We start from the raw sequence: 22,266 nt of genomic DNA, 5'->3' as shown, positions 1-22,266 counted from the left end.
GACGGAGTCGGCTATCTGGCAAATTCGTTATTTGGAGTTCTTGACGAAAGATTTGCAGTTCAGTACAAGCATGACATAATCAAGATCGCTCAGAACGAGAATCATCTGCAAAATTTGATCAAAAATCAAACAATTGTCATTGAATCTGAATACAACATCATTAAACGCAACGAGGAACTCGTGACAAAGCAGGTCTCATTCATCAAGCACGTCCTCCAAAACCTCACTTTGGAATCTAATCAAGTGCGCCTAGACAATCAAAATAGCAACTATATCATCGCTTCATCACTAGCCGCTAACATCCTCTTGTCAAACTTGCGACGCATTCAAGAAGCTTTGATCAATACTATCACCGATATCAACCGTCCGTCGTTGTGTCTCATTTCCCCCCGCTGCGGCCAAGACACCCTTAGCCGTCGCTATGATCAGTCTGGTGAGTCTGCCGGGCTGGCAGCGGGTCCCCGCCGTATACCTGCTGTCCTAACGCTGCTGCCCTGGGCGACCTGGGCACAGCTTCCTTCCTATCAACCCTTATTATGTCTAAGTATCTATTGTTAGGCAGGGCTAGGGCTCTAGGGACTTAGTGTCTTAGGGAATAGGGACTCTAGGCTCACTAGGGAGTTAGTTCCCTTCCTGACCGCATATCCCGGGCACGGGAGCGGTGCCTTACAACCACTGCCTCCCGCCCGTACATAGAATAAGGTCGAACATATTATTAATTTACTAGTATATTAAATAACTAATCATATTATTACATCTGAATCCAATAATAAACATTGAACGACATGTTGTCTATGACCGTCGCTTTATTGCTGAAGTCTATTGTCCTTAAGACGATCATGAAAAAGCGTCAAGTTCGTGTACCTTGAGGAACGTTTCCGTCTAGTAGTGGTGGTTCGTTTTAGCCAAATGATAAAGGCTTTTTTATATTTTTTTATATTTACTTATGACCGGCCCTGCGCCGTCCGCATCCAGGTACCTACTTCCCGCGATCTTCACCAGATCATCGGTCATCTAGTTGGGGAGCTTGCCTACGGTCTCTTTGGTTTTCCTGCGGTTCTCCTCATTTCTGATTCGATCACGCAGAAAAACTCCGAGCATAGCATGCTCCATCTCGCTCTGGGTGACCTTGTAGTAATGGACTGCTATAAGATAATCTGTTTTTTTGTCCCCTCAGCCAGGGCTCAGTGGGCGCGTACTCGCCAAGCATGGGTCTTCGCGCAGTGCGCGAGCGCGTGGCAGCGTACCTGCGCGCGAGAGACGGCGTGCCCGCCGCGCCTGAAGACGTGTGCGTCGGCGCCGGCGCCTCTGACGTCATCAAGTCCGTGCTTACCATGTTTGCGGGGGAAGCCGCGGGGAAGCCGCCTGGTAAGAGACTTTAAATAGTTTTTTTTTGCAACAAAAGGCAAGGTATTTGACCGCAATTACACCTGATAAGTGTAGAGGTAGGCTAGGGTGGTAAATCCCGGCCCAATAAATGCCTATTCAGTATCTTTTTTCATAGACACCACACAGTCATGTCGTTGATGATTTTTTAGTGTCTTATTTCTTGGCTGTTTGAAAGAAATGCTTTTTAGTCTTTTTGATAATTACTTGAAAACATTCCAAATGTGCAGAGGCTGTAGTGGTTACAAATACAAACCTGGTACATAAAACATTTTTTGAACCCACCTCCGTTTTGCTCCTGTCGAAAATAAAGATTTATCNGGACGAATGCTACAGGCAACAGCCAATGGCGATGTCCCGCGTTCCCTCATATCACTTATATGGATCATGGCAGAAACAGTCAGGTTTTTAGTGGGTGTAGGGGCTACCCACCTTCTGGTAGGAAGAACCCCAAATAACCCACTAGCTGCCCCTGCAGCTGGTGGGTATGAAATGTTATGCATTTTCCAGAATAGTAAACAGGAAAAGTTTGTTTTGAATAGAACCGATTTGAAAAAATCTCTCACAATTAAAATTCAAAAAAAATTCTGCTGAACATAGGCTGTATAAATCTCAAAATAGTAAAAAACCTTTGATAATTTACTATTTGATAAAGAATTTACGTATTTATTATTGATTAGGACTAATGTATACCATTATTTATAATTATGGAGTCGGTGTTGGAAGATTTAAAGATTTTATAGTTTCCTTGAGCTGTCACTTGACAGCCTGGCATACTTTTACGATGGCGGATCAAAGTATTTTGATTTGACTATAGAGCGTGAGAACACGCACACAGTCATAATTATTTTAGTGTGAATAAAACTAGCATCGAAATTACCTAAACTTGACATGCCACGCTAGACGTAAACGCTCTTAAGACCCTATTTAAATGCAATCAGTAATAAAAATGATTGAATAATTGAAATAAAATCGATTAAATTTACCGATTATTGTCTATGACTTACAAGTTACAACACTGATGTGTCAGAGGCAACATGGAGATAACACATAATTTTAAACTTCAAGTCAATTTGACAAGTCTCACAAATTTTCATCGTCCACATATTTTGCTAAAATAATTTGTTTAAAGATTGATTCCAAACTTGTATAATCGTGAGAATAAAGTTAGTTTCATGGGCTTGTGAAATAATGTGTATGATATTATGAACACGTAAGTGATTATGGTGTAATTGTGTGCACAAGTGTTTGTTTACATTTAAGGAAATTTCTAAAGAATTTAGGTATAGTGTGGAATACACTTATGACGCGCATCGTGAAAGTTTTTTTTACGTGGAAACGGAATAAAAGTAATTTTATTTACGTTTTCCTTAAGAATGACTTGTTTTCGTTTTTTGTTGTGGTTTGCGGGTAAAATGTAATAAATTGAATTTATTTTTAGAAATGTCCACTGGGTAATGGAAAGACGTTGATTCTCCTGTGGGAGGAAATAAATAGCAATAGAATGTTATACTTATTTATACACTAAGGTACGTGCTTCGTTTGGTACATGTCCACTAATGCACGAAATCAGAGTGCTAATGTTAGTAATTACTTTCCTCTAGACACATTGGGATTTTCTCTTTGCCCATAGAACGTTTGGTCTAAAAGGTAATGTTTATTAATGTATAGGTAAAATAAGGGCACTTTGATTTTCAACTTAACTAAAATCACAATATAAAATTCTTATTAGTTTGAATCTTAGAATGTTAGTTTCCATTGATTGGGATGTTCTTGAATTGAATGAAGTTAGTTGATGATTCTAAAATAAGTGATTTTGATTAAGCATTTAGATTCTTGGTAAAGTCAATTCAAGCGCCCTTGGATGCCAACCATAGTTTAAAACAAAGGTTGTGGTGATTAAAAGTTACCAACATTCGTTCATAGGTTCCAAAAATTAATCTTTGATATTAATGTCCTCTATAATTAATCGTCAATAACCTTTCGTGATATAAAATTATTTGGAAAGGCTGATTAATATTTAAGCGCTCAAACCAATGCGTCAGTGATGTATAATGGATGTCCTGAATAATGTGATAGGATGGGAGCCGGAGCTCGTTTGTTTCGTCATGTTTAGTAAATGTAGACTGTTTATGGTGATAAAGCTTGTGTAATTAAGTAGTTTATTAAAATAGATATTAATAAAAATGGAGATCTAAATATTGGACTTACATTTCCATAACAATCATACCTTCCTACATATTCTTGGATCCAATAACAAAATTCATGCCAGCAAATAAGACTGAATCCATCTAATAATCTAACACGTTATTTCAGGCACTTACTTCCGTAATCACACAAGAATTAGCAATAAAAAGGCAATTAGAAGCTCATTGAAAATCAGCGCCAGCGCCCGGGCTATCACGCGGGACGCCTATCACGCGATTTGAGAGACATTTATTTGGTCCGAATTTAATTCCCATTGAATCGACACACGCAAGTCCCAATTTTGATGGAATTGGAGAGAAAATGGCTGTAATCGTGTTTTGCATTATTTATGTGAAGGAAATTGTACAACAACAAAGATCGTTACAATATTTTTCCTTCAAATAATGAAATGGGAAATGTGATTTTAACACAGCAGAATGGAATAAGGTCGAAAATATTATTAATTTACTAGTAAATTAAATTATTAATCATATTATTACATCTGAATCTATTGGATTCATACATTCAAAGACATTTTGTCTATGACCGCCGCTTTATTGCTGAAATCTATTGTCCTCAAGAAGATCATGAAAAAGCGCAAGTTCGTGTACCTTGAGGAACGCTTCCGTCTAGTAGTGGTCTTCGTTCGTTTTAGCCAAATGATAAAGGCCTCATCCAAGGTTTTACATAATCACCGGCCCTGCGCCGCCCGCATCCAGGTACTTCCCGCGATCTTCACCAGATCATCGGTCCACCTAGTTGGGGAGCTTGCCTACGGTCTCTTTGGTTTTCCTGCGGTTTTCCTCATTTCTGATTCGATCACGCAGAAAAACTCCGAGCATAGCATGCTCCATCTCGCTCTGGGTGACCTTGTAGTAATGGACTGCTATAAGATAATCTGTTTTTTTGTCCCCACAGCCAGGGCTCAGTGGGCGCGTACTCGCCAAGCATGGGTCTTCGCGCAGTGCGCGAGCGCGTGGCAGCGTACTTGCGCGCCCGAGACGGCGTGCCCGCCGCGCCTGAAGACGTGTGTGTCGGCGCCGGCGCCTCCGACGTCATCAAGTCCGTGCTTACCATGTTCGCGGGGGAAGCCGCGGGGAAGCCGCCTGGTAAGAGACTTTAAATAGTTTTTTTTGCAACAAAAGGCAAGGTTCGTTCGTTCGTTCCAGCCAAATGACGTCCACTGCTGGACAAAGGCCTCCCCCAAGGTTTTCCACAATTAACGGTCCTGCGCTGCCCGCATCCAGGCTCTTCCCGCGACCTTTACCAGATCGTCGGTCCACCTAGTAGGAGGCCTGCCCACGCTACGTTTTCCAGCCCGTGGTCGCCACTCGAGAACTTTCCTGCCCCAACGGCCATCGTCTCTACGAGCTATGTGCCCCGCCCACTGCCACTTGATTTTAGCAATTCTGCGAGCGAAATACTCAAGACGAAAGTCTTCGAGCAGTGTGTGTTGCCAGTGTTGACATATGGATCCGAAACGTGGTCGCTTACTATGGGCCTCATAAGAAGGCTCAAGGTCACCCAAAGGGCGATGGAGCGGGCTATGCTCGGAGTTTCCCTGCGTGATCGAATCAGAAATGAGGAGATCCGTAGGAGAACCAAAGTAACCGACATAGCTCGCAGAATTGCTAAAAGGCAAGGTATTTGACCGCAATTACACCTGATAAGTGTAGAGGTAGGCTAGGGTGGTAAATCCCGGCCCAATAAATGCCTATTCAGTATCTTTTTTCATAGACACCACACAGTCATGTCGTTGATGATTTTCTAGTGTCTTATTTCTTAGCTGTTTGAAATAAATGTTTCCTAGTATTTTAACAGTTCATTGAAAGTATTCCAAATGTGCAGAGGCTGTAGTGGTTACAAATACAAACCTGGCACATAAAACATTCTTTGAAACCACCTCCGTTCTGCTCGTGTCGAAAATAAAGATTTATCTAAGCTCTTTCTCCTAAAGGTTAAAGTTTTATCATTCTATTTCGGGAAGTTACGCATTTTGCGCCGTGTTATTTCTTATTTGTATAAAAGGCGACAAAATGGAGGCGCCGCGAAATATGGCTCCCAAAGGAGCCGCTCTGAAAGCAATTTCGTCAGTTATTTTATTTGAGTTACGGTCAAGAGTGGATTGGATCGGCTAGAATTCAGTTTCAGGTTTTGAAAGTCTTGGAAATATTTTATATCAATATTGCACTTTTGAGGGAACTTCTTCTAGCTTGTGTTTATGTGACCTGAAAAGACAAAATTCAGGAACTTAGATACAGCGCAGAATTTGCAGAGCTCTAGAGCACACTCATCTAAGGTACTCTTTTCATGTGGAAGTCAAAAAGAAGCTTTTAGTGATATCCAGTATGTAGTTTTGCAATCTACCCACTTAAATTAGTACCGACGTCTTTGCCTCGTCAGCTTTCCAACACGCTGGGCAAGTTATAGGTAGGTATAGCTGCACGTCAAACATCTTTTAGACTAAACATTTTTCTCCAGCGAAGGATAAAAATCTTGTTTTCCCCAAACTAGTTGGGAGTTGGAAACTTCGCAACAAAGTTGTCGCTCCATAAAATTCGGCGGTTGCGCGCAGTTGGTTTCGCCACACCAAAATTACATGCAGTGGATTAACTCCGGACTGCAAACTCCAGGCAAATCTTAAGAGCATACATATAGCATTGACATATAACTTAGTTATTTCGACACTTGTAATTGGTGCGCAAAGCGCTCGATCCCCTCGCTCTACCCTAGAGTTTTCACTGTGACGTAGTTTTGTGTCTAATTTTTCTGCTTTGCGACAGTCTTTGTTTGCAATTAGATGTAGAGCCAAGTTGCCAAGTGTAGGCCTTTATATTTTACTCTCTCTATCTGGGATAGCAGGAATCTTAGGGGAGATTTTTTCAGCAGTGAACATCTTTCGGAAGAAAAACTTCTACTAATAATTCTTCTCTATGTTTTTTCATTGCGGCTCCGTTCGCATCACAAGCTGGACCGTTTCTAGAGAATTTGATATTTTGCTTAGGTTAAATCGAGTTTAAACGTTTGGAGTTCGACGAAGTTTACATAGGAAAGTATAAGTTTTGGGACAGGTACCCTGCACTCCGGTAATGCAGAGTGCATTGCCTTCTACTTGGATATGTTTATTTCTGAAGGAATTACATACATAAAGGTTCTTTCGGTGGTGAAATAAAATGTTAAGCAACTTATCTTGCCAAAGTTATTGGAGCAACATTACTTGACTTTACGGAATATCAAGACTGTTAACCTTTTGAACAATGGTTCGTAAGATTTTTGCATTTGTGAAAATTTTCATTATGCATTACCTGGAACATTCCAAACAACTGAATGTCTTAGAGACCACGACCTTTTTATTTGCTGGATGATTGTTCTTGCTGCTGAGTTACAAACTCATTTGTTATGATGTCAGAATCTTCAAGTCATTTTGTAGATTTTATCAGGTCATTGTTGAGTGATTGCAAGGCCCCTTAAACTCTTTTAACTTTTCTTGCAGCGGTGATGATCCCCATCCCGCAGTACCCGCTGTTCTCGGGCACTCTCTCCGAGCTGGGTATAGCAGCGGCAGAGTACTTCTTGGACGAGGACAAGAACTGGGCGCTCTCCACCCAGGAGTTGGAGCGGAGCTGGCAGCAGGCGTCCCAGGAGTTCGCCGTCCGCGCGCTCGTCGTCATCAACCCTGGGAATCCCACGGGACAGGTATGCACAGGAGCTTTTACAGGAATATTCCTAACTTTCATTCCCAGTTGCCAGTTCCTAGTATAAGCTGGATATACAGCTTGATTGCCAATAATAAACTCTTAGGATGATCTTGTGGTTGAGATGGGAGCTCCCTTCAGCTTTGATATACATAGAAACAATGAAAGTAACTAGTGGTAATTATTTGAGTTTGTTACCTGTTTTCACAAAGCTTCGATCAATCAGATTTATTGCTACAAATGTCCGTAGTCGGTTTGCAACATTATTGTGTGCACTCGGCCTGAACTAACTCGATAGTTTGTAGTCGAGTGGTTAACACAGATGATTTTGTGTCCATAGTTCCTAGATGATACATCTCTTTGAGTCTTTATAATACACGTTTGCTGTTCGTAGTCAAATATTCGAGTTACTAACCCAGATGACTGTGTGATTATAGATGAAACATCTCTTTGAATGTATACTTGTATAGGTTTATAGATTTCAAACTTCATTATTATAAAGATTTTTTTTTAATCCACTTTTAAGAATGTAAGGTAATTTTTTTTATATTTTGTGATTTTAAATTGCTCGCACTCTGCATAACTTTCGATTAACTTGTAAAGTTTATCTGTGGAAACTGATTAGGCTACTGTACTGTTTTTATTTTTTAAGTTCACATGTATAAACTCATGCTGTTTGTTTCCTTAATAAAGAAAAATAAAATAGTCCACGTTTCCTTTTTGACAAAGTTGTTTGGTTCCACACTCCAAGCAAACAATGTTCCCACATTAGGCCAGCGATTAGCAATCTTTCATCGCATTGCATGCGCAAACACACTTACAGTCTGAAAAAAATATTAAACGAGCTGAGCGAAGCGAGCGGAGCGCGTCACGCGAGAGACTCGTTGCTCTAATTGCGTTGCTCTACCTTCGGGCGTTCTCGGAAATACTCTACAGGAAAAACTAAATATCGAGCAGAAATAGGTTTTTAAGCTAAAGTTTTGTGAAGAGAAAATGTAGCGAGAGATCGAAAGAGCTAAATTGCAAAAGCAAGTCTATCGAAAGTGCGGGCAACAGGTGAGCTGTATCGAACATCCTATTTATCAGCTCATGCAAATATACTTGTTAGAGATTGACGACCTCCGGCATGGAGCTTGGAAAATTATTAGCCCAAAATCGGGACCGAAGGTGTACCTATATTATTTGAAGGCTGAGTACTGACGAAGGTTATTTATATTAATAGGTAGTTTAGTTACACAAGTTTCTGAAATACAATGTTTCTCTGATAAATGTATTTTATAAAAGCTTATATGAATAAGTGTAATTTTACTCAATTAAAATTTTAATTAGGTTAAAATAAATACAGCTTTCGGTTATAATGAAGAGCTTAATAAAACCACGCACAACTCCAGTAATTTAACGCTTAAAGCACCGCAGAATCGGCAACAAATTAATCTCAAAGTACACACGAAACAATGACTTATTATTTACACGTCACACAAGCCCTTCGTAGGCACGGCGAAGGCAAGAAACAATAATTTGCGGCGAAACGGCAAACTTTACATTCGCACACGTTCATTGTTACGCCCACGACGCGCCCGACAACCGGGACTTGATTACGTGATGGAAAAGCCATTAATTGTGTAGGTACACCTACACAATTTATGGTTATTACTTCAATTATGGCTATCATATCATATTTGTTATAAAAGTGTGGGCTGTGACAGCACACACTTATATATTTTTCATGAAGTGTTTTAAATCCGTGCTTCAGGGGGCATGATAAGCTGTTGGCCAATTATGCCGTGCTAGATACCTATGGCTGCTCATAAGTTGTTGCAATAACTACAACATAGTTGGAAAGATTGCTAGTCGTAGATACAACATTGTTATTTTAATAATTCTATAACAACCGACTAGTTGCGATCGCGTTACCTATTAAACCCGGGTCGTTATTTACGAGTGTCTGCAATCAGAATATTATTTAAATAAATCAAATTACGAGAAATCAGCTATTCAAAATGGATCCAATTAGGACGGCCAGCGGTTTTGCAGGCGATATCCATTGTTTACATACTTTATTACCTGCTCCTTTGACTTAAACAAATGTTTGCGGTGTGAAATTAATGAAAATGATAATTTGTCATCCTTTTATTTTTTGACAATATGCTGTTTGAGCACGATACTCAATATCGCTTTCAAGTGTTGATAAAGTTAAGGCAAAGGCTGCAGCCATAGAAAAGCAAAGGTAGTTGGCGGCGCCTGAAAGAGATTTTAACTTTATAGATTTCCAATTGATAGAAAGAAAGAAAGAAAGACACATTTATTACAATGGAAATCACACAAATACAGGCAATTACATAGACATGACAGTGGCACATAATATTGGAAGAAGAAAAAATAAAAACAAGAGTAAACTGAGCAGTGCCACCCATCCACCAACAAGATGCCCACTGCAACGGGACCCCACTCAGCATATGCCGTGGCCCACGGTGACGAAGGCCACGGCGCACGGTGGTCCCGATTTAATAAAACATGGACATTGATGCTAGAAGCACGAAATTTTTTTTGATGGTTACTGCTATGATAACTAATATGGCAAAAAAATATTACAATCCTACGACGTCTGTTTCGTAGTAAAAAAAATATGTAGATATTTTTTGTATGGAAGAAATTACGTTTCTGTAAATTTTTCAAAATTCTTAAACGATGTCAAAATGCCGATCACACATGTTATAAAACAAGTGATTCTGAGTATTTCATGCGAAGATACTTGTCACTTATCTCTGCGTACTTTTGAGTTATCAAGGGTTGAAAAATCGATGTTTTTATATTAAATATTTCCACGAAAAATTGCCAAAATTACAATATGGTGTATAAGGGACACCTTTGATGACACATAACAACGACTCACACTCGCGCGCGCTCGTATGCATCAGCTTTTAATAAAATAAAATAAAAAATTAAGGGAAATACTTAATACAACATTGTATGTATAGGTCCGCTGGCCGTCAAAAAGTAGCTTATACGAGAGGTTGCCCAATTTACAATAGGTCCATCATTGATAACTCACACAAATATCATCTCTCTCTGAAGGATAACAAGTTTTTTTTGTTTCCAGAAGCTTTTGATAGGATGGAAGCTCATAAATACTCTCTGAAGTGAGAATGAATCTCAATTTGCGATATTGCCATTTTGACAAATTACATGATCTTCCTCGGTGTTAACGTTGTCTATGCGTTGTGTTAACGTTAATCGTTAGCGCTAGTTACATCATGTAATTTGTCAAAATGGCAATATCGCAATTTGAGATTCATTCTCGCTTCAGAGAGTATTTATGGGCTTCCATCCTATCAAGAGCTTCTGGAAACAAAAAAAACTTGTTATCCTTCAGAGAAAGACGATATTTGTGTGAGTTATCAATGATGGACATATTGTAAATTGGGCAACCTCTCGTATAAGCTACTTTTTGACGACCAGCGGACCTATACATACAACTTTGTATTTAGTATTTCCCTTATTTTTTTTTTATTTTAGTAAAAGTTGATGCATACGAGCGCGCGCGAGTTCGAGTCGTTGTTATGTGTCATCAAAAGTGTCCCTTATACACCATATTGTAATTCTGGCAATTTTTTGTGGAAATATTTAATATAAAAAAATCGATTTTTCAACCCTCGATAACTCAAAAGTACGCAGAGATAAGTGACAAGTATCTTCGCATGAAATACTCAGAATCACTTGTTTTATAACATGTGTGATCGGCATCTTGACATCGTTAAAGAATTTCGAAAAATTGACAGAAACGTAATTTCTTCCATACAAAAAATATGTATATATATTTTTTTTACTACGAAATAGACGTCGTAGGATTGTAATATTTTTTTGCCTTATTAGTTATCATAGCAGTAACCATCAAAAAAAATTTCGTGCCTCTAGCATCAATGTCCATGTTTTATTAAATCGGGACCACTGTGCGGCGCTGGTTTTCAGTGTGCCCCATTGAGTTGGTACTCGTCGTATATCTATGAGAAGAAAAGTTATATGGATAGTAATTTGTATTTAAAGTAGAACGTCAGATAGAAGAAAATGGGATACTGAAGTTTATGTCCGATTTTCAACAAAAAATTCGGGAACACAATTCCGCCCGCCCAGCCGACCCGCCAACACTCCGTCCAAACTTTCGGCAGATTTTAATCACTTCCGAATCTTCAGGGAAGGTTTAAATTGTCCCGACTTTTCAAGATATTCCCAGTTTACCTGGCAAGCCGAGATTTTAAGTTTTAATAAGACAACCTAAGATCTGTTGAAAATGGCGACGAACGACGATTCAAATGAGTTTTGCCTTGATTGGACCTAACTTAATAAAATTATGAGCGACAATGCAAATTTGTTCAGGTTTTGGTACAGATTTGGCATAAACTAACTTCGTTTTCTGGAAAATGTCGGTCCTCTTAGATAAGACAGCATTTAATCCACCTTTTACACATTTTGACCTATATCTAAAAGACATGAAAGTCTTGTAGCTTTTAATAAAAACTGTCTCAGATTTTAGAGCTACTTGAAAAACCAACTAACTCCAAGAATATAAAAAAGAAAATCAGCGGTGAAAGAAACAAGTCGCAATCGAGCCCTCAAGTTGAAATTCGGCAAACTCCGACCGCTAGTATTGACGTGACGCGCAGCACCCGCCCGGCCCGCTCATTGTCATTCACGCGGCTTCCCGCTTCCCGCTTGGCGCTTCCCGCTGCGGGAGCTCCGAGGGATGTGTTGAAGGCGAAGAATACCTAATAGTTTATTTGTATTTACTTCAGACAAAATTATCAATTACAGGAAATACCACGAGTTTTAGCAAAGATATTTGATAACTTGAAATCGATTACAAACAAACCTCCGGTTTCAGATTTTCAATAATCATACAAGCAGTTAATAAAATTATACTATAACTATATTAACGTTATTAAGTTTTATTTGTGAGAAGAAAGTAGGTAGGTAGGCTTATTGAAATCAAATGATTTAACTCGAATGATTCTTGGAAAAATATCAGATTTTAGGAACAAACTAAAATGGGCATAGAAAATAGCTGACTGGGCACATCACTAGGCGGGACGTGACCGGCGAATGATACGGAGCATCTGCCTATCTTGAAATCTACTATAGAATGAGGGATTCGCAGAAAAAACAATTTAAGTTCTCAACTCAAAGGCTTGTCTGTGGTCTCAGGTGACAGTTTTTTCAAGCTTCGTGCTTTGGGAATTGGTGGACGGTTAAAAATTGTGGACGATGATATTGTAAGATAGGGTTCTTAGAAGGTTAAAGAAAAACAGCTTAAGTCACAAGACATTTTAGCTTTTCTGGGTCAAATGAAAATAGTAGGTAATGATTGACACGATTTCAGAAATTGAGATTTATTTTGGTTTGATTATAACAGGTCGCCAAATCACTTTTGCGCAAACTACACTCGACAGCAAATAAATCGCACCACCCGCGACGCGAACTTTAAAGATTTTCTTTTGACACAATAATGATGCCCCAACAATATTGGTGTTATTTGAAAGCCCAATAAATATCCTTAAAGAAAAACACATTTAATTTCTTAATAAATGATTAACATATACCATAAATGTGACTTGAAAAAAGACCTCACTTTGGGCTCACCTCTGGGATCAATTAGACCAAATTTTATGGTTATAAAACCAAATAATGATCACACGTGTCCTCTTTAACAGATGGATAGCGATTAATCCCAACTTAACAGTTTTATAGTCATAAAAAATGGCGATCATGACAAAACTGAGAGGGTAGGCATATTAAGCGGAGAGTTTTCTTGACTTGTCGTACATAAAAAGTGCTTGAATGCAATACGAAAATCAATGAAATTGTTTGGTGTCAGGTACTAAGCCGTGAGAACATCGAAGAAATCATAAAGTTCGCGTACGACCACGACCTCTTCATCATGGCCGACGAGGTCTACCAGGAGAACATCGTCAGCAAGCCATTTTTCTCATTCAAGAAGGTACGTAAAAGTGACACCCACTTGTAACAAAAATATTGTTTCATTTTATTCAGTTCGATTCAACGAAATCTATTACCTAGCTTTAGCTAGAAAGGTTTACCTTTAAGATTTCCAAAAATAAATTGGCAATTAAGTATTTCTCCAATTCATGAAAAAGCTTTCCGAAACAAAACTCCTGATGCTGTAGGTTAGTTGGAAAAAGCAATTGCGCATTTATCTTTGGTTCAATGGACTTTTGATTGAACTAAGTTTATTCCCAAAAAACATCAACCGTTTTTTTCTTCTTAGGTAATGCACGAGATGGGCGCGCCATACAGCTCGATGGAGCTGGCCAGCTTCGTGACGTGTTCCAAGGGCTGGGCGGCGGAGTGCGGGTTGCGCTCAGGGTTTGCGGAGCTGGTGCGGCTGCAGCCAAGAGTCCGGGCCGCATTCGAGGCCGCACGCGGAGTCATGCAGTGCCCCACTGTGTTGGGCCAGTGTGTACTACACTGCGTCGTGAGTATCGTGACATGCTCTAGGACAGGTGGGGACTGCGCTCAGGCTTCGCGGAGCTGGTGCGACTGCAGCCAAGAGTCCGGGCCGCCTTCGAGGCCGCGCGCGGTGTCATGCAGTGCCCTACCGTGCTGGGCCAGTGCGTGCTCCACTGCGTCGTGAGTATCGTGACATGCTCTAGGACAGGTGGGGACTGCGCTCAGGCTTCGCGGAGCTGGTGCGACTGCAGCCAAGAGTCCGGGCCGCCTTCGAGGCCGCGCGCGGTGTCATGCAGTGCCCTACCGTGCTGGGCCAGTGCGTGCTCCACTGCNAAAAAACAGACTTTTCATTCAGTCATAACTTTTTACTGACAGCATATTTTTGTTTGCGGTTTGGTTATAATGAATCAGTATTTGAAAGAAAGCCGTGTGGTGACGGCAGAGTAGAATACATTTGTCACCAACCCCTACTCTTCCCGCGGGTGTCGTAAGAGGCGACTTAGGGACTACACATCAAACAGAGAATGGGCAGCAGCGCTCTCTGAAAAACATCAATCTTTTAAACTGCGATCTCCAACCCGCCTGCCTAGCGTGGAGATTATGGCAAAACCCTCCACTATAGTGGAGGAGGCTCATAGTCCAGCAGTGGACTGTAAAGGGCTGTTGATGAATCAGTATTTAGTAGACTATTTTACTACATAGGTCTCATTAGTGGTGGACATTTGGACCACACTCCATACATTTTTGGTCATTGTCCTTTGTTCAGGTTTTGGTACAGATTTGGCATAAACTAACCTCGTTTTCTGGAAAATGTCGGTCCTCTTAGACAGCATTTAATCCACCTTTTACACATTTTGACCTATCTCTAAAAGACATGAAAGTCTTGTAGCTTTTAATAAAAACTGTCTCAGATTTTAGAGCTACTTGAAAAACCAACTTACTCCAAAAATAGAAAAAAGAAAATCAGCGGTGAAGGAAACAAGTCGCAATCGAGCCCTCAAGTTGAAATTCGGCAAACTCCGACCGCTAGTATTGACGTGACGCGCAGCACCCGCCCGGCCCGCTCATTGTCATTCACGCGGCTTCCCGCTTGGCGCTTCCCGCTTCGGGAGCTCCGAGGGATGTGTTGAGGTCGAAGAATACCTTATAGTCTATACTTTTTACTTCAGACAAAATTATCAATTACAGGAAATACCACGAGTTAAATTAGCAAATATATTTGATGAAACTTGAAATCGATTACAAACCTCCGGTTTCTGAATTGAGATTTTGAACCATCTCAAGCTAAAAATCTTTAAATTGAAAGTCTCAACTACGATCTTATTTGCATGAATAGTAACTATGGCCAATTAATCATACAAGCAGCCAATGAAATTACATTACCTACTTAATAGGTATGCCAAACGTTATTAAGTTTTATTTGTAGAAAGTACTTGAAACCAAATGATGTACTCGAATGATTCTTGAATGAATAGCAGTATTTTTGAACAAAACTAAAATGGGCATAGAAAATAGCTGACTGGGCACATCACTAGGCGGGACGTGACCGGCGAGTGATACGGAGCATCTGCCTATCTTGAAATCTACTATAGAATGAGGGATTCGCAGAAAAAACAATTTAAGTTCTCAACTCAAAGGCTTGTCTTTGGTCTCAGGTGACAGTTTTTTCAAGCTTCGTGCTTTGGGGATTGGTGGACGGTTAAAATTGTGGACGATGTTATCGTAAGATAGGGTTCTTAGAAGGTTAGAAAAACAGCTTTAGTCCCAAGACATTCAGCTTTCTGGGTCAAATAAAAATAGTAGGTAATGGTTAATTTGACACGATTTCAGAAATTGAGTGATTTATTTTGGTTTGATTTATTATAATAGGTCGCCAAATTACTTTTGAGCGAACTATAAAGGAGACTCTAGATGTAATTTCCGGTGTTGACAATCATGACAAAACTGAGAGGGTAGGCATAGTTTTCTTGAATGTTCACGTCGTACCCAAAAAGTGCTTGAATGCAACATGAAAATCAATGAAATCGTTTGTTATCAGGTGCTAAGTCGTGAGAACATCGAAGAGATCATAAAGTTCGCGTACGACCACGACCTCTTCATCATGGCCGACGAGGTCTACCAGGAGAACATCGTCAGCAAGCCATTCTTCTCTTTCAAGAAGGTACGTAAAATATGTGACCCTACTTAGTAATACAATTTTTATTTCATTTCATTCAGTTTGTTCTTCATTAAATTCGAAGAAATCTATATTAATTACCTAGCTAGACTTTGACGATTTCCAGAAATAAATTGGCAATTAATCAGTTCTCCAATTTATGAAAAAGCTTTCCGAAGCAATACTCCTGATGCTGTAGGTTACTTGGAAAAAGCGATTGCCCATTTATCTTGGGTTCTTTTGATTGAACTAAACTTTATTCCCAAAATTAATATCAACCTCATTTTCTTTGTTAGGTGATGCACGAGATGGGCGGGCCATACAGCTCGATGGAGCTGGCCAGCTTCGTGACGTGCTCCAAGGGCTGGGCGGCGGAGTGCGGGCTCCGCTCAGGGTTTGCTGAGCTGGTGCGGCTGCAGCCAAGAGTCCGGGCCGCTTTTGAGGCCGCGCGCGGCGTCATGCAGTGCCCTACCGTGTTGGGCCAGTGCGTGCTTCACTGTGTTGTGAGTATCAATGTGGTCTAGGGCAGGCGGAGTGCGGGCTACGCTCAGGGTTCGCGGAGCTGGTGCGTCTGCAGCCAAGAGTCCGGGCCGCATTCGAAGCCGCGCGCGGCGTCACGCAGTGCCCTACCGTGTTGGGCCAGTGCGTGCTTCACTGTGTTGTGAGTATCAACGTGTTCTAGAACAGGTGGGGTGCAGGCTGCGTTCAGGGTTCGCGGAGCTGGTGCGGTTGCAGCCAGGAGTCCGGGCCGCCTTCGAGGCCGCGCGCGGCGTCATGCAGTGCCCTACCGTGCTGGGACAGTGCGTGCTGCACTGTGTTGTGAGTATCGTGACATGCTCTAGGACAGGCAGGGCTGCGAGCAGGGTGCGCAAAACACGGGAATGTGGGAAGAGTTTCATGGAATGTATAATGTATTCTGCAGAATGGAACGGGACTATTCCCACCTCTTATTCCCACTGTTGTTCCGATTGATTTGTCTGATTGAGCCATATCGAGACGTTTATCTATGGCGTGTCATAAATTCCCGAGTTCTTTCCAATATGGACGAACATTACACACTGATGTGTGCTTGTTTTTAACATTCGTTTCAAGCGACATGTTTTTCCCACCAGATGAAGCCGCCAGTGCCCGGAGACGCTTCCTACCCGCAGTTCGCGCGTGAGCTGGCCGAAGTGCAGCGCACCCTGACCGAACGTACTACTACGGCCTACCGCACTTTCAACACTATTCCTGGATATTCTTGCAACCCTATTGATGTAAGTATTTATCCCATTAAAACTTATGACAGAGTAATATAGAAGAAAATAGATGTGCGAATTTCGATCGAAGACCAGAATTTAATACCAGATAAGAGATAGTAAAATTTTAAGCGAGAGATTACCGTTATGACCGATTAAAGAATTACGGTGCAAAGTTATTGATAATGAATATCAGTAATAACTATCAGGTAAAGCACGTAATACCTTATGGACACCTAAATAGGTAGTGGCTGACGGCTGTATTGAAAATCCCTAGATTAGTTTTCTAATTAGAACGTCTTAATCTACTTTCGTGAATTTTAAACAACTCTACCGCGAAGATCCCGAGGGCAACGTCTTTGACCGCGCAAAAGTTAGTTGATCACAAATTGTCATCAGTTCCTGGAAGCATTCATCAATGCTTGCCTAAGACCCGAGCTTGGGATCCCCCAGGATAAAGTCCGTAGAAGTCGAAAGTTAGTGCCGCCAATTAGTCAACCCAGTTTAGACGAGTTCGGGCGAGTCCGCTCGACTGCGCCTAGCCTAGTGCTTTAATTAGGGAAATAAGACTTAATCTGCTTGATTTGGACAATTAGTACAACTTAATTCCTTCGAGAGTTAAGTTGGCGTGTCATCAGATCGCAACTTTGTGCTATTTTGCGACTATATTCCGATATCATTACTTTGGTCTTTAAACGGTTGTACGAGTAATTAGAATGGGTTTGGCTATTACGTTTTAATTTAGTGTTAACGCCGTCTTTGACCTAAAATAAATTGTATAGAGTAGCGTGTTTTGGAGGTCTAAATCATTCATAAATAGATTAAGCCATCAATCACTATAGAGTGAATAAGCCTTTTCGAAGTAAATTGACCAGCGCTGAATTGGTTAGTGTATTGAAAAACGATTTAATAAACGGTTTTAAGGCTACGATGCTGTTAGTCTACCTATACTTCACTACACCGCTACTAACATGCGTCACCTCAAGCTGCAATGATGAGATTAATGAATTGCATCATTGTGTGGTCATAATCTTTTGTAAATGATCCTTTTAATTCATCTGACATGGCTCAAGACCAACATGATGGCTTAACGAAGCCTTCTGAAGCACGGAACCATATATTATAACAAATGTATATTCCTACAGGGCTCCATGTTCGCGTTCCCACGCATCGAGCTACCGGCGCGCGCGCAGGCCGCGGCGCAGGAGAGAGGCATGGCGCCCGACGAGTTCTACTGCTTGCGGCTACTGGAGGAAACCGGTACGGAACTTACTAGCTATGTCTATAAGACTTTTGGAACGTATCAAATTCACTAGGACAGAGGACTCGAGGTGAATAGCGAGAAAGCATCAAAAAAAGACTGTTTTAACGGACAGGGATTGTGTTTCTAAGAATAGACTGTTAAAAATTCATATTAATATGGTTAAATCGCGAGTTGCGCCATGATCTGCTTTATTGTATTTTACCTAAAATAGCCGATTTCAAGCATTAAGTAAGTTATTCAATTACATACGGACTTACGACAATTGAATGATATCGCGGAGAGTTTAATTAGGGCATGCTCCGACTCGTATCATGACAGACATTATCATCATCATGTATCATGGCTTAATCTGATATTTTTGTTTCAGGGGTGTGCGTGGTGCCGGGCACGGGCTTCGGGCAGGTCCCGGGCACGTTCCACTTCCGGACCACAATCTTACATCCAAGGGAAGAGTTCCAGCACATGATGGACTCTATCAGCCGCTTCCACCACAAATTCCTGCAGGAGTACGCTTAAAATGGGCTTCATTTGAGCAACGAATGTTCCAATTAATTGAGTTTGAAAGTTTTAGTGGCAGTCCTCTGGCCTTTCAAGTTTTTGGCAAATGTTGTGATCTTTTATTGGCATTAGAGTTGTAGATGATGGGCGACTCTCCTTTGCTTTACCTACTCTACTTATTGCTAAAAGTCTTGATGATAGGAAAAAAGGTATAATAATCACCAGATACTCGTATGTTCAATTTGAGAATCTCTTAGATAGTTTATGAGCCTTTATTTTATGTGTTTGGTATGTAATAAATAAGTTTTGCATTTTCATTCCATAATAAGAATACCTACATTCCATCAAGCCTGTGATTTGAGTATATTATGTACATACTAAAATAAAGTTTGAAGAATTGAAGAATACAGACCTACTCGTAGGTGTACTTAACTAAGTAGATAATTAATCGTTGTATCCTTTTCCTAAATAATCAGATATTTTAATATAAGAGACATTTTAATGCTGACTGTCAGTATTGTAATATGATTGACATCGACATGTTTTAGCCGCGTAATGTCCAGATAATTAGGCTAATCTCATTAGGCTATTAGTCAATTGATAATTACAATTTAATTAGCTCTAATTCTGATCGATTGCGAGCAGCTCAATCCAGGGGATCTATGAATATTTAGTAGCAATCTATCTGTAAGTTAGTTCAATTGTTTTAATTTTTAACAGATACATTTGTATCAGTATTTCTTAAAAAATGTAATTGTTATATTGTGTAAAAGTATATTTAAGTAGAAAAATTATATCATACTGAATAATAAAATTATAAATATTATTTTTTAAAGATTGCATTTTATTTTACTCTGTCGATAAGTTTATTTTTTAGAATATCAATGTCCCTTAGAAATTCATGATAAATTTTATTGTTGATGAGAAGTAAATCCGTCTGTCTGTTAAGTTTTCACGCCTAATTCACATAAGTGAATTTTGATAAAGGATGGAAGTTTGTAAAAGTATCTAATTATGTTATTTGTCAAGTAATAATACAAAAACCACAAAAACTGCAAAATTACAGCAGTCTTACAAAAGTTCATTAAAACAAAGCTGGAATCTATCACACAGCATGTCCAGCTGTCCAGTCTTGATTCTCTGCAGCTCTCTCGCCAGAAACTGTTCCAATCTGGCCCTAGCCTTACGGTCGTGGCTCTTATTCTGGGACCTGAGGAACTCCTCGATGCACGACTGGGCAGCGTCGCGGAGGCTGCTTAGGGAATGTTCTAGAAGCTTCCTCCATACTTCTTTGAGTTCAGCTTGGTTGTTGCAGGGGTCTTCGCCTGCGCGAGCCACGTGTCCTGCTACGTTGTTGTAGAATTCGCTAGAAGTTTCATAATATTAAGCAACTACCTCTCGCGAGAGTCTGATAAATGATGGTGTCACAAAGTTAAGTAATGGTTGTCACCTGTATTCTCTCGTCATGTTAGAGTAAATGCCCTCGAAGTAAGTGGTGGCTTTTTTGGCGACCACCCTGAACCTGGTCTCTTGGCGCCTTCGGCCATCGACTTCGTGCATCAGCTTGTGAACTCGAACGAATACCTAGCAAATGTTCGAAGGAAGTAAGTCAATTAAGGTTTTAGCTTAGCTTGAAGCTTTGCATAATTTCTCGGATGTAGTACCTACCTATTATCTCTATTGATTATCTTTGAAACGTTTTAGGCAAAGGATAAATTTAACGATCTTTGATAAACATTAAGTTGATAATTTTGCTGTAAATCCCCAAATGATCTAGAATTTAAAGGATCCCGTTTTGATCTCAAACAAATTATCTGACTATTTACCGAGTTCCATAGGCTTAACAGTCTCGTTCCATAAGGAAACCAGCGCTATTTATTTTCATTAACTATAAAATAAATAAACACCTTTCGACACCGGCGCGATTCTTCAAAACGTCAATTTCGGAGGAAATTCGGAGCCACCCGTTAAAATTACATGTCAATTTCCTACAACTTGTTTCAATTACTGTGTTTGCGGAGTCAACAGCGACTGCGGTGATTACCGCGTGGTAATTGGAATAAACAAATTGTGTTCGGCCGTCCGCGCAATATTTGTAGTGGGGAGCAGCGTCAATACGATGATGAGTCAATCAGACTCTTGAATTACTAACTTAAGCTGCGAGCAATAGACATGTAATGCGAAACACTGATTTTGCATGCTAATATTTAATGTACCTACTTGCTTGGTGGCTCAAGAGAGCTTTGGTACTTATCTTACCTTGGTCAGCTCGTTCATCATGTTGCTCAACATGGCATTGAACTGCTCCAAGTCCGGGTACTGGTACAAACACTCCACCACCGGCGCTACCGTCATTCCTGATTGACTTGTCATGATGTACTCTTCAACTTTCTCACTCGTTGGTCTTTCTGTTATTTCCCCCTCTTTGTTTGACTCTTTTGACTCTCCTTTTTCCAATGAACTATCCAGGGCTTTGTATTCCTTTTCCCATATCTTGCCATTTTCTTCTGCGGCTCTTTCGAAAGGTTCACCGGCGTCTGATATTTTCATGTCAAATAATAATTCCCCATTTAACTCTATTTTATAAGAGCCCGCTCGTGCCAGTATAGAGAGGTAAATAAAGAATTGTTTATGGAATCTCGTCATGGCAACGTTTGTTATGGGCTGTAAAAATCGCCATTAAAGAGTGGTGATAAAGGATTTAGAGCGGGTAAATTTTTATTGTTCGTATAGGATTGTGCTGTTAAATTTTTGTTGTGGCATTTCTAAGAGTTTAAAGCTAATAAATTGGGAAGATTGATGTTTGACGACCGCCATATTGATAGAGGTTATGGTGCACTTTTGGCGATTTTTGCAGATAAAACGTTAGATAAGTGTCTAAGTTAAATTGAATTTAGTTATAATACATGGTAGAATGAAAGGATATACCTAATTAATAATTGTTCCAGGCGCCTTCTTCAATCCCAACTAATATTATAAATGCGAAAGTAACTCTGTCTGTCTGTCTGTCTGTCTGTTACGCTTTCCCGCTTAAACCTCGCAACCGATTTTGATGAAATTTGGCATAGAGATAGTTTGAGTCCCGGGAAAGAACAAAGGATAGTTTTTATCCCGGTTTTTGAAACAGGGACGCGCGCGATAAAGTTTTTCTGTGACAGACAAAATTCCACGCGGGCGAAGCCGCGGGCGGAAAGCTAGTTCTATAATATAGATTTAGAAAAAATTAAGATTGACATGAAGTCGCAGGCGTTGGCTAGTATAGGTAGGTACACTTACATCACATGCCAAAACAATAGAGTGAGTTAATACCCTGCTGAAGTTTAAACAACAGTTATAATAGCGGCTCTGTTAATAGTTATTATCCGCAGTAACCCATAAAAT

The 22,266-nt window shown here is 40.3% G+C and overlaps 2 protein-coding genes across 2 annotated transcripts; one reads left to right on the top strand and one right to left on the bottom strand.

The window, feature by feature from the left end:
• The first annotated feature begins 1,180 nt into the window (after positions 1–1,180).
• Positions 1,181–19,188, top strand: LOC114364172 (alanine aminotransferase 1). The gene is made up of 7 exons (XM_028320196.1): positions 1,181–1,368; positions 7,067–7,269; positions 15,769–15,891; positions 16,182–16,388; positions 16,998–17,141; positions 18,269–18,383; positions 18,755–19,188. The coding sequence occupies exons 1-7, from the start codon at positions 1,209–1,211 to the stop codon at positions 18,901–18,903; spliced, it is 1,101 nt and encodes a 366-aa protein (XP_028175997.1). The 5' UTR covers positions 1,181–1,208; the 3' UTR covers positions 18,904–19,188.
• Positions 19,189–19,956: 768 nt separating this feature from the next.
• LOC114364181 (uncharacterized) lies at positions 19,957–21,435 on the bottom strand. The gene is made up of 3 exons (XM_028320204.1): positions 21,145–21,435; positions 20,336–20,469; positions 19,957–20,251 (listed from the first exon to the last, which is right to left on the bottom strand). The coding sequence occupies exons 1-3, from the start codon at positions 21,433–21,435 to the stop codon at positions 19,957–19,959; spliced, it is 720 nt and encodes a 239-aa protein (XP_028176005.1).
• Positions 21,436–22,266: the final 831 nt, after the last annotated feature.

This window comes from Ostrinia furnacalis, unplaced genomic scaffold, assembly GCF_004193835.3.
Source record: "Ostrinia furnacalis isolate ACB-3 unplaced genomic scaffold, ASM419383v2 OfSCF7356, whole genome shotgun sequence".
Taxonomy (NCBI): domain Eukaryota; kingdom Metazoa; phylum Arthropoda; class Insecta; order Lepidoptera; family Crambidae; genus Ostrinia; species Ostrinia furnacalis.
Note: the sequence above shows the minus strand (reverse complement) of the source record. Positions and strands in the feature narration are given on the sequence as shown.